General features: G+C 36.8%; 2 protein-coding genes across 2 annotated transcripts in view; one reads left to right on the forward strand and one right to left on the reverse strand.

The window, feature by feature from the left end:
- On the reverse strand, window positions 1–3552 carry LOC111446281 (xyloglucan-specific galacturonosyltransferase 1-like). Its single transcript, XM_023085023.1, has 3 exons — window positions 3243–3552; window positions 1720–2226; window positions 1–997 (listed from the first exon to the last, which is right to left on the reverse strand). Exons 1-3 carry the CDS (start codon window positions 3548–3550, stop codon window positions 1–3), a joined length of 1812 nt encoding a protein of 603 aa, XP_022940791.1. The 5' UTR covers window positions 3551–3552.
- A 1523-nt stretch (window positions 3553–5075) lies between these two features.
- The window catches only part of LOC111446451 (sister chromatid cohesion protein PDS5 homolog A), a 12832-nt gene continuing 6220 nt past the window's right edge, over window positions 5076–11687 (forward strand). The window contains exons 1-12 of the mRNA XM_023085277.1: window positions 5076–5265; window positions 6000–6230; window positions 6328–6509; window positions 7393–7513; window positions 7702–7923; window positions 8348–8564; window positions 8653–8798; window positions 8878–9035; window positions 9107–9256; window positions 9338–9386; window positions 9757–9945; window positions 10659–10838. Of these exons, the coding sequence (XP_022941045.1) occupies window positions 5170–5265; window positions 6000–6230; window positions 6328–6509; window positions 7393–7513; window positions 7702–7923; window positions 8348–8564; window positions 8653–8798; window positions 8878–9035; window positions 9107–9256; window positions 9338–9386; window positions 9757–9945; window positions 10659–10838 (1941 nt within the window). The 5' untranslated portion in view covers window positions 5076–5169. The remainder of the gene's footprint in view (window positions 5266–5999; window positions 6231–6327; window positions 6510–7392; window positions 7514–7701; window positions 7924–8347; window positions 8565–8652; window positions 8799–8877; window positions 9036–9106; window positions 9257–9337; window positions 9387–9756; window positions 9946–10658; window positions 10839–11687) is intronic.

Below are 11687 nucleotides of genomic sequence, written 5' to 3' on the forward strand. Positions count from 1 at the left end.
TTACAAGGTGGAGACTCTTTGAAGCAAATTATTAATGGCTATGTCATAAGCATCTTGGAATTTGTCCATCACATTATTGGAATCTCCATAGACCAAGGCAGGCAAGAGCTCATAAATAATATAGGTTCTCATTTCCTCTCTTTTCTCCTCCGAAATTCCCCTCAATTTCTCCACCACGTTTCCGCCGCCTCTCTTCACCTCTTCCTTATCGATCATCACCGAATATTGCCCGTAATCCTCCGGTAAATGCCATGGGTACTGATAATACGCCGTAAATCGGTCGAAGAAAACCGGAATACACCCCGAAATTAACGAATCAAAAACCGATTTCCTCGTCGGACTGTCTCCCGGTGGCTGCAGGCAAAATTCCGATTCCAGAAACAGAGTAATCACTGTTTCTGCTCTGTCGCAGCTCCCTGACGTGCAGTCCACGTGCCGGCAGAGTCGGCCGTTCTCTGCTGCGGCGCAGTGGTTTATTAGTAACGAGCGTATGTTTTCCGGCGAGTCGGGTCGGGCGGCGCCTGCGAATCCCACGAGGTTTTTCCTCTCGGATCGGAGGGCTTTCCATTGCCAGGCGAAAACGTCGTCGTCTGAATGAGGGTGGAAGAATGTGGGGTGGGGTATTCCGACGTCGTTTTCGTGCCAGGGTTGTCGTTCGATTAGGAGTTTGATGGGGTTTTGTAATTGGTCGAGTTCAAGAAATTTGGTGCCCCATGATGAATTTGAATTGTTGGCGTTGTTGTTGTTGTTGTTGGTGTTTCTTCGAAAATCCCATGAGATTTTGCCCAAAACGAAGACGTGATCCTTTCCTGAGCTTCGAGTCCATGGTTTCTGGGTCGAGAGCCATTGGACAAGTTCTAGGCCTAATGAGTCCTTGAGGGCGTAGGATACGTTATTTTTGAAGTGCCATCGGAGAATGTCGAGCCCTCCATAGTAGGGCACGTAGAAAAGCTTGGCTTCGTCTGGGTTGTGGACTCTGCAGGGGTGCTTCAGTACTCTGTTCGCAGGAATAAACTCGTGTTAAAAGTAAAATTACGAGAGCTTATGCTTAAATTAGACAATATAATATCATTGTAGAGGTTCGTGGTTCCTAATATGGTATAGAGTCATGCCCTTAACTTAGTCATGTCAATAGAATTCTCAAATGTCGGATAAAGAAGTTGTGAGTTTCGAAGGTGAAGTCAAAAGTGACTTAAGTGTCAAACAAAATGTGTACTTTGTTCGATGCCTTTAGAGAAGTGGTTAAGCCTCGATTAAGGGGAGGCTATTCAAGAGTTTCATAGGTCTAATGATAGGTTTTATGGTGTATTTTGTTAGAAATTCGAACCTTGATTAAGGGGAGGTTGTTCAAGAGCTTTTTAGGCCTTAGGAAAGGCTCTATAGTGTACTTCAAGGGTTTTGTAGGCCTTACGGAAGGCTCTATGACGTACTTCAAGGGCTCTATAGGCCTCAATGAAGACTCCTTCAAGGGCTCTATAGGGGTTATGGATGGCTCTATAGGTGTACTTCAAGAGCTCTATAGATGTCAGGGAAGGCTGTACTTTAAGGGCTCTATAGGCCTGTGGTGTACTTTAAGGGCTCTATAGACCTTAAGAAAAACTCTATTGTGTACTTTGTTTGAGAGGAAGATTGTTAATTGGGATTCTGATTCTAGGTTTATGAGACTAAAAATAAAGCCACGAAAGCTTATGCTTGAAAGGGACTGTAATTCCTAATTACCTGGAATGAAATATGGGCTCGAGCGCGTACTGATGAGTATTGAACCACCCTTTCCCAAGCTCTGGAATCGGCTCTCCCATGGCATCATTACTAAAATACTTACAAAAATCAATCCACGGAACCATGTCGTGGCACTGCTCCACCAATTCTTTGTTAAACTTCGCCGGAAGTTCGTACACATAAATCCCTCTTCCGCCGCATTCCGCTGCCCCAACATTCTCCGGCGACACCCACTTCCATGACCGGTGCCGCCGTAGCTGCTCTTCAATGGCCTTCATTGCAACGTCAATCTCGTCGTGTTCTGCCGTAATTGGCTGACTGCCGGTGGAATTCTTACCGGTGGAATGGTGTTGATTAATCTCCTTCGAGGATTCTGCAGAAATGGTGCCATTGTTGTTGCTGCTTGTAATAGATGTAGACTGGGAAGGTTCTGGAACTTCAATAATTTCCTTTATGTAGCCATTGGAGCTTGAATTTTGGAGTTCATTTACTGTTGTTTCCGATTTCCTTCATCAAAATATAAATCAAATATTTACATACAGAAAAATAAAATAAAATTATAATCAGAGTGGAATTTAACATTTTAGCGTTTTTTTCTTCTGATTTTAAAAATTAAAATTATAAATATTTACTATATCATGTTTATATTTTCATTTAGCTTTGTGGGACCCACTTGAGTTTAAAATTTTAGTTTAATTTTGTGACCTCGCAGGTTGGGAGGAAAACAAAACACCATTTATAAGGGTGTGGAACCTTCCCTTAGAGACGTTTTAAAGCTCAAAAAGACAATATTTGCTAGTAGTAGATCTGTACCATTACAAATGGTATCAGAGCTAGACACCACACAATGTGCCAGCCTTCTCACTGGGCCCGAAGGGAGTGGATTTGGTAGCAGCCCCACATCAATTGGAAGAAGGAAAGAGTGCCAGCGAGGACGTTAAGCCCCCCCTGAAGGGGGTGGATTGTTTTAAAACCTTGAGGGGAAGCTCGAAAGGGAAAGTCCGAAGGAGTGGATTGTTTTAAAGCTTTGAGGGAAAATTTGAAAGGAAAACTCCAGAAAAGGCATTACAAATTTGAAAATGGGAGTGCTTGTTAGCTAAACGGGGTCGGAAAGAGTGTTCATATCTTTTCGTCTCCAATTCTGCCTAAATCCAGGCTTTATCTCGTGTGTGTATATATATATATATTATAATTACAGAGTCGGGAGCATAGTTTATATTTCTCCAACTCAGCCCGAATCCGAGTTCCATCTCACTTATTTATATATTATATCACATAATAAATAAATAAATGCAAATTTTAATTGTGGGAAGACTAAATACTTAATAAATAAATGTAGTTTTTAAGTAGAATAATTGAGTTAATATCGAAAAATTATTTGAAATAAGATAATATATACAGCAATAATTTAGTAATAAACTCGATCTCACAAATTACAGCAATAATTTCAAGAATAAATAAAAAATTTATATAGATAATGAAATAGGAGACGAAGACGTAGACAGATAAGGTGAAGGTTTTACCGAAGGGCAGAGTCAGAGCGACTGCGACTGTGATTAAGGACTTGCATTGGAATTTCAGAGTTAGGCTGTGAGCCAGCAGAAAGGCAATAAAGATTGGTGAGCTTCCTTGAAGAAACACAGACATGAACGAATCTTCCAGAAATAACGGTGGTGGAAGACGACCACAGAAACAGAACCAATAGCAAGAAAATCGCTGCCGGAATCCGATACAGAAGCTTGAACAGAACGGCGCCGTATAGACGAAGCTTTGTTTCCTTCACTTTCTTCGATTGCTTCGTCGACCTTCTTTTCGGCACAGAAATCGCCATTGTTGGTCGAACCTTGTTCATGGCTTCTCTGGTTCTTTATTTTTCTCGTAAAGGCTTTAAATATGGCTTCACATTGCTGACGTGGAATGGTCCGTGGAAATGAACGTGCAGAGCATATATTTGTAAAAATTATATTCCTTGCCAATGATATGGCACGTTGCGTGGAAATTTTGACTTTTTTTTTTTTCTCAATTAAATAAATAAACGATTATGGGTGTTGTTTATTCGAGTTTAATTCGATGGAAGAAAAAAATTGGGTTTGTTCGAGGAATTATATTTGTAAATTAGCTTAAACGATTGTCTGGTTGACTCGGCCGACACCTTAGTAAAGTGATACATGAATGTACGGATATTTCATTTGAATGAGAATTGTTTTAAAGATAAAATGACTAAAATAATAATAATAAATAAATTTAATTTATTGCTTATAAAAACCAGATGTATCTTGTTAAACATACTCTGATTATAACAATACTATGTTTGGGTGAGCTCGTGTGAATTTTATTAGAAAGTATGAGAGCGAGAGAAAAACGTGCTGAAGTAATTCATGTTTGTCGTGTTGAGACACATCCTAAGGTTTTTTCCAATTGTTGCGAAGATTATGAATATTTGATGCTCGTGTCAGATGTTAGCGATACATTATGACTTGTAACTGTTTGATATTTGATTTTATAATATTTTAGTTATTAATATAACATATACCGTGAATAAATAATATTTTTTTAAACATTTTTCCTCGAAATTTCTCCATTATTTTAATATGTTCTTATTATGTTCTATTTCAGATATCTACGGGGTTAACGTTAGATCTGTTGTGCCTTTTGGAAGTTCTAGTAGTAAGCCCTTTGTTGATCCACCCTCACGTTCGAGCCACCGTCTAATGAAGGTTTAGTCAAGGTGCGCGCAAGTTGAGCTACGTCTTGTTCGAGTATTGTAGGCTTCGTATTGCAGAAGTTGCAAAGTGATGTCGAGTTCAACGTGAAATGAAGAATGTGGAATGTTTCAATAGCCACCAGACTCACACTACACCGTCTCTCTTGAAAAGTTTTTCATAATTACTTAAATACAAAATGACAGTACTCGGTTAAACAAACTTTTTGTGAAAACCTAGATCCCAGATATTGTTCTATTTGGGCTTTCCCTTTCGAGTTTCTCCTCAAGGTTTTAAAACGCGTCTGTTAGGGGAAGGTTTTCACACTCTTATATATGGTGGTTTGTTCTTCTCTCCAACCAACGTAGGACATCACACTTTGACTTGGTGCTTATCTGTTACTTAGGAACCGAACTAAGTTCGGTTTTTCAGGTTTGAACATAGAACCGGAGGTTATCGGTTCCTGAAAAATAAAACAAAAAGTCCAATTTCCCCTTATATAACCGAACAAATCCGGTCTTTCTAAACCAACCGGGGATCGATTTGGCGGTTCGTCGGTTATTTTGGTTATCCGTCTTCGCACGCGCTCAGCGAGCGGGAGTTTGTTTAAATACCAACGAATTCGCGCCCTTACCAGAAATTCTCTCGCTTCTTTGCTCACTGCTCACTTCTCGTGATCTCTTCATCCCTCTGCTCATTCCCAAATCCCACCTTCCCGATCAGAGCTTCGCAATTCAGACCTAAGAAAATGGATGAGTCTTCGCTGCAACTTATCCACGACGTCGGAACTAAATTGAGCAAACAGTCTCGTCCAACCAAGGATTACATCGTGAAATCCCTCCGGGTAATGTTTTTACTTTGATTTTTATTGTAGTTTCTGAATTTCTCTTGTCGTTATGATCGCACTGTCGTTTGGACTCTTCCTATTTGATTTGCTTACTGTTGACTGAGTATGTTGACGATGTTGTATCTTCGTGGTTAGTCGCGAGTTGATACTCGAATTTTTCGTTTTCTCGAAGACTGAAGGGTTTCTTCTAGGGTTTGCTAATTATCTTCAATTATGAATGTGAGGAGCTGATGGTCCTGTTCACACAGACCAGTTCGCTGCAGTTGTTTGGACTCGAATCTTCCGACACGCTTGAGACGAAGTCATAAAACTTCGCATCAAAACTAATGGCTCGCTCTCTCCCTCTCTGTTTCCCTGCATCCACAACTAACAGCTCTTGAATTGACGGACACGACGAATTTCATTGACCGTTAAAAAAACTAGGCGTTAAAATTGTCGGTTGCTCTGTTTTATTTTGATCGCCCACACAAATCCGATCATATTTTCTATTTCCTTCATAATTCCGAACATTTTGTTTAGGATATGTTAATTCATTAGAATGAAAATAATTAATCGGTTCCTGTATTATCTTATCGATAAAACTCCAAGTCTCGTTTTGTTGTAGCACCAATCCATGAATCATATCATGTTCTGTAGTTCAGTTCTTACAATTTATTTACGCCAATAAATGGATTTTTCACTTCACGACTACCGTTTTCCTTATTACTTGATCTTCCATTTTTCCATTGCAGCAAGTTGTAGATGCTTTTGCTTGTTTGGAACAGTCTTACGTCCCAGATGCTACAAGGGAGTCAGAACCAGCTAAAAAATTAGAGAGTTCTATAAAGCCTCTAATGAAATCTATAGTTAATGGTCTTCTACGGAATAGAGATAAAGATGTGAGACTTCTATTAGCTATATGCGTTAGTGAAATGTTCCGGGTCACGGCTCCAGAACCACCTTTCGAAGACGAATATCTAAGGGTAACCAATCGTTAATTTTGATTAAATGTATACTCTCTTTCTTAATCTTTCGGTTTACCATCCAATTTATCCATTTCTTTTCTTTTTTAAAATTTAGGATGTTTTTATACTTCTTTTGAGCTCTTTTTCGGAGCTAGGTGATACAACAAGTCCACTTTTCCCTCGGAGGGTTAAAATACTAGAGACAGTGGCACGATGTAAATGCTGTGTGATAATGCTTGACATTGGATGCAACGACTTGGTGTTGGAGATGTTTGATACATTTTTCTCTGCTTTAAGGTCAGTACGCCTCATCTTGCACTTTTCTAATATTAGTACTTGCACACTTTTTATCAGCATGTTTGATAAATTTATTCTGATTTTCTGTTATGCCAATTTTGTCAAGGTACTCATTTTATTTTATCGTGTTCTAAATTTAAGAGTATAATTCTCCTTCCTCCGAGTATTTCGGTTTTACAACCTGAGGTCTTAAATTTCCCATATATCGTCCTTAATACTTTCAACGTTACAAGGACAATTTTGCTGTGTTCAAGAATAGAAGTTGTGTGTATTGGGATATTTGTAGTTTGCTGGAGGAAGAATTTAATGATAGGAACAATGAACCTCTACAATGGTATGATATTGTCCACTTTGAGCATAAGCTCTCATAGCTTTGCTTCTAGTTTCCTCAAAAGACCTCTTAACTTATATACCATGATCTTCTCTTTAATTAGCCAATGTGAGACTCCAACAATCCTTAACATTTAATTTACCCTGCTCCTTCAATAGGATTTTTATCACAAAAAATTGAAAAATGTTCGGTTTATGCTCCCTTACAAGCCTAAACAAGTTTCCTTTGAGGTAGTAGATTTGTGTTGGGGAGTATCCAACATAATTCCATTTTTATGGCTCTTAACTCGAATGTCTGTAATATCCCTTTTTGCTCTCTTGTTTTTTTTCAGTACACTTAAGCTTGAAGTAAGAAAAAAGTATTACGAGAAAATATGTAGATTTCGATTATATAAGTTGTTAGTTTGTTGAGTGTAGTAATTTCTATTGATTCTCAAACTTCTACTTGCATCTGTTTTTTATGCATGCTGCTCTATATATTATTTGTTGGGTTACATTCACTGTACGACCCTTGAGAATTGTTTCATATTTACGATAGCTCTTTTTTCTATAGAGACTATCACGAACCTAGTTTGGTTAACAACATTTTGTCAATAATGACCCATATTCTAAGCGAGGATGCCTCTCTACCGCTAGTAGATGTGGTTTTGCACAATGTTGTGAAGGAGGAAAAGGTAAGTTTAATAGATTGATGTTTTGTTCCCTACCTTTTAGAGGGATTAAAAATATTATTTACGGATTTTTGAGCTTTGGTTTAGGAAAAGGTAAGTTTAATAGTAGTAAAGCACAAGAAAATTCCTTTTAAATGTATTTTTGAGCTTCTTTATGTTGTCCTGACAAATCTCCTTTTCACATTTTTCAGGGTGAACCTACAGCTGCTTCTCGCCTTGCAGTTTCGGTCATTGAAGCCAGTGCCGAGACGCTTGAACCATTTGTTTGTGGATTCTTAACATCTTGTATTTCAGAGAGAGATGTGGCGGGAAGTGAACTCAAAGAATTTTACCATGAACTAATTTTTAGAATTTTCCAATGTGTCCCTCAGATGCTTCTTCCTGTGATTCCAAACTTGACTCTAGAGCTTTTGGTATGTTATTTATTATTTTGGTTGGTTCATTGTATTCCCACTCTTGTATTGCAACAGTGGTATACGACTATTTGTCATACTCATTTTTTTTTTAAATAATAAATGGTTTTGAATGAGTAACCATAAATATCATATAACTCCGATTGGTCCTGATACGAGATGAGGACCTTACACTCTTAGGAATTTTTGATCTCCAAAGCTCTTCGAAAAAATCTGACCATAAAATTAGAACTCTTTTTGGCCAGATGATTGGAGAGAGATTTAACAGAACATGCGTTGCCCCTTTCAAGAAAACCCTTTCGAATGCGCCCCAAAGCCTTCAACCATCTAAACACTGCATCTGTTGGTCTCTAATAGTCACTCCTACATAATTTCCAGGATGCTCACGTTGTTTGTTTCCTCATTGTATCTCTATCCTTTGTAGACGGACCAAGTTGATGTTAGAATAAAAGCGGTTAAAATCGTTGGTAGGCTTTTAGCTCTACCAAAACACTCTGTACCACAAAAGTACCGAGGACTTTTTATGGAGTTCTTGAAAAGGTTTAGTGACAAATCTGCAGAAGTTAGAATTCATGCTATCCAATGTGCTAAAGATTGTTATCTGGCCAATCCTGGTAGTTCAGAATCTCTTGAAGTTCTGGGTCAGTGATTAAGTAGTTATGATGTTATTAGATTCTTAATCCATTATGTTTAGTATAACTGACTAGTTGGTACTCATGAACATATCAGCTGCAGTCGAAGAACGATTACTACACTTCGATGATAGAATGAGAACCCGAGCAATAATTATTGTTTGTGATATTGCCCGTTCAAATATCAAATTTGCCCCCGTGACACTAATATCTCAAGCTGCTGAAAGACTACGAGATAAGAGGGTATTTTGTTGTATGTTGTTCTGTTTGCACTAAGTAATCAAAGCTCACCTAACATTATTTTTGCTCTTTTTTTTTGTAGATATCAGTTAGGAAAAAGGCCCTTCAGAAATTGTTGGAAGTGTATCGAGACTATTGTGATAAATGTTCCAAAGGTCAATTGACTATGAACGATGACTTTGAACAGATTCCTTGTAAAGTCTTGATGCTTTGCTATGATAAAGATTGTAAGGAGTTCAGGTTGGCTTATCATCTCTTGGATTGAAACTATTACAATATCTTTAAATATAATAATTATTACCACATTTTAGGTCCCAGTGCATGGAACTTGTTCTCGTGGAAGATTTATTTCCAGCTCATCTCTCTCTTGAGGAAAGGACAAGCCACTGGATCCATTTGTTCTCTCTTTTCAATATCCATCATGAAAAGGCCCTCAGATATATTTTGCTGCAAAAACAGAGGTATTATTACTAGCATGTTTTTCATGGTAAGATAAAATGTTATAATGTTTTGCATTTTTCTTTCATTGTTTGCATTTGTAGGTTCCAAGATGAGTTGCGTACTTATTTGAGTCTACGAAAAAAGGGCAAGGTATGTTGCCTAACTTCTCTTCTAAATTCTGTAGTTTGGTAAATTGTTTGCTGGATTAAAGATTCATTTGTTGACGATATGGATCATTTTGTGAAGTTGTAATCCACTTATGTTTTATTTGTTTTGTACATAAAAAACACTGGAACTGATAGTGAGTCTTCCAAATGCATCTTAAGTTATCGCAGTGTGAAACTCTTGTTTAAAATGCATTTTAGAAGACCATAGAATCGAAGTCTCATATACTTTTTTTTTGGCTTTTTGTCAAAGGTAAAATTTACAACTTCTTACCAAGTCATTGATATTTGCTGTCTAAACATATTATTTAACGGATTTCTTCATCTAGTAACATTTGGTTGTCTTGTTGCTACAGGAGAACCAATCAGAAGAGGTAGAAAAGCGAATTGAAACTGCATTTCTCAAAATGGCAGCCTGCTTTCCAGATCCTACAAAAGCGAAGGAGTCCTTTCATAAATTAAATCAAATTAAAGCTGATAATATTTTTATCCCGTTGGAGCTTTTACTTGATGAATTGACAAGTGTGGAAGCTGAGGCCACCAGAGTGCGTAGTATACTTTTGGGTTGATATTTTAGTTGAATTATATTGTTTCAAGCTTTTCGCTCTACTCATTTTGTAATTTGATTTGGAAGAGTTCTTTAGCATGATGAAGGCCCTTGTTGGATTTAAGGTTGAAAACTCTTTACAATTCATTTATGCTAGATTAGAAATAAGATGAATCGTTTTCTATTGAGACTTTTAATTATGATTTTGTTTGGTAGATGCTTGAACTGTAAGAAGTAGTACACGTCTTAGATCTGGAGTTCTGGAGATCTAGAGAATGATCTATACTGGCATAAGTCCACGAAAATTCAGATTGAGAAAATTTTGAGAAAAGTTGATTGTCTCAGGATGTTCTCTTTTAGTAAGTTTGCAAGTATTTTTATCAATATATATTTCATTTTTTATAATTCTTTTCTTGGAATTCAACACATATCCCATTTGTGTTTCTCTTTAAATTCAATGTATTAGAGCGATATATTTAGTTCATAGGTTGATTTGACATATGATTATATGGTAGGTTTATAAATTCATCTTCTCCCGTCCCTCAGGGATATCCAATAAATGTATCTTCTCCCTTACTGCTAATTTTTTGGATCAAATACAAAACTTGACAATAGTTTGCACTATACTCTCTGCTATGGGTTTTTTTCACAAATGATTGATGTACATTATCTTGCATTCATTTATAGAATTATTATATTTTTTTTTTTCAGGACAAATTGTTGAGGATGATAGGAAGTAAGCATCCTCATTTTGAGATTTTGAAATCACTCTCCTCAAAGTGCTCATATAATTTATTCAGCACTGAACATGTACGCTTTGTATTAGACTGCATTCTGAGTAACAGACTTGCAAATAAACATTTGGAGGCTTCTGCTGGCAAGCTTCTACTGGTAAGTAAAATTGCAATATGTTGATTCCAAGTTGATGCGGCCTTATTTAAAAAACATTTTTTGTGTAACTTATTCACTCTCAAAGAATACTCGTTTCTCTTATATGGTAACTCTGAGTAATTTCAAAGGGTAAATTCTTGTTGGAGTTGGAATATCATGCATTAAATCACTGCTAAACATAAACGTAAAAATTTGGTCTTCTTTTTCTTGCCTTTGTGGATTTATCATTGGATCGCTGCCATCAGAGTTACTTGTTGAAAGATTTTATTTGACGAACCATAACAGTTTGTGAAAAGGAACTAATAGATGACAGGGAGAATTTGGACGAGGCATGTTACCTAGCCTGTTGGCGGAGTTTTGTTTTGCTTTGTATTTTGTTTTAGTTTAAACTCTTTAATCATTTCTCCTATTTTGGTTACTGATAGTTGTGCTAGCTGCAAAAAAAAAATCTACAAAAAACACCCAAACCATGCTGATTCTGTTTTCTAAAGTATAAAACTAAAAAAATAGTTGGCCGGTTTAATTTGTTATAAATTTTGTCAGTTTCAGTCAGTTTTTCAATTTGTTTTTTTCTCTCCATAAAATAATGTTTGGTGTTGGTTTTGGCAAAAGACTGACTGACTTGAACTGCTTACAGATACTCATTAGTGATAGTTAAAGAGCCTCGTTTTCTCTCTACAAAATTTGAATTGATAGGATGTCTTGATTCTTTCCTTGTGATTAGTAGTTTCTATCAAAGAAATGTTCTCAAATCTTTCAAGGCATTTAGTTATTATCTTATTCCCACACACACAAAAAAAAAAAAAAAAAAAAAAAAAAAAAAAAAAAAAAAAAAAAAAAAAAAAAACC

This window comes from Cucurbita moschata, unplaced genomic scaffold, assembly GCF_002738365.1.
Source record: "Cucurbita moschata cultivar Rifu unplaced genomic scaffold, Cmos_1.0 Cmo_Scf00008, whole genome shotgun sequence".
NCBI lineage: Eukaryota > Viridiplantae > Streptophyta > Magnoliopsida > Cucurbitales > Cucurbitaceae > Cucurbita > Cucurbita moschata.

Bases quoted from the DNA above. Each gene is read 5' to 3' on its own strand.
- LOC111446281 (XM_023085023.1), bottom strand. From the start codon at position 3,550: ATGGCGATTTCTGTGCCGAAAAGAAGGTCGACGAAGCAATCGAAGAAA. The intron at 2,227-3,242 runs GTAAAACCTTCA...ATTTTGATGAAG, and splicing joins CGCTCTGACTCTGCCCTTCG to GAAATCGGAAACAACAGTAA. The intron at 998-1,719 runs GTAATTAGGAAT...TCCTGCGAACAG, and splicing joins GAGCCCATATTTCATTCCAG to AGTACTGAAGCACCCCTGCA.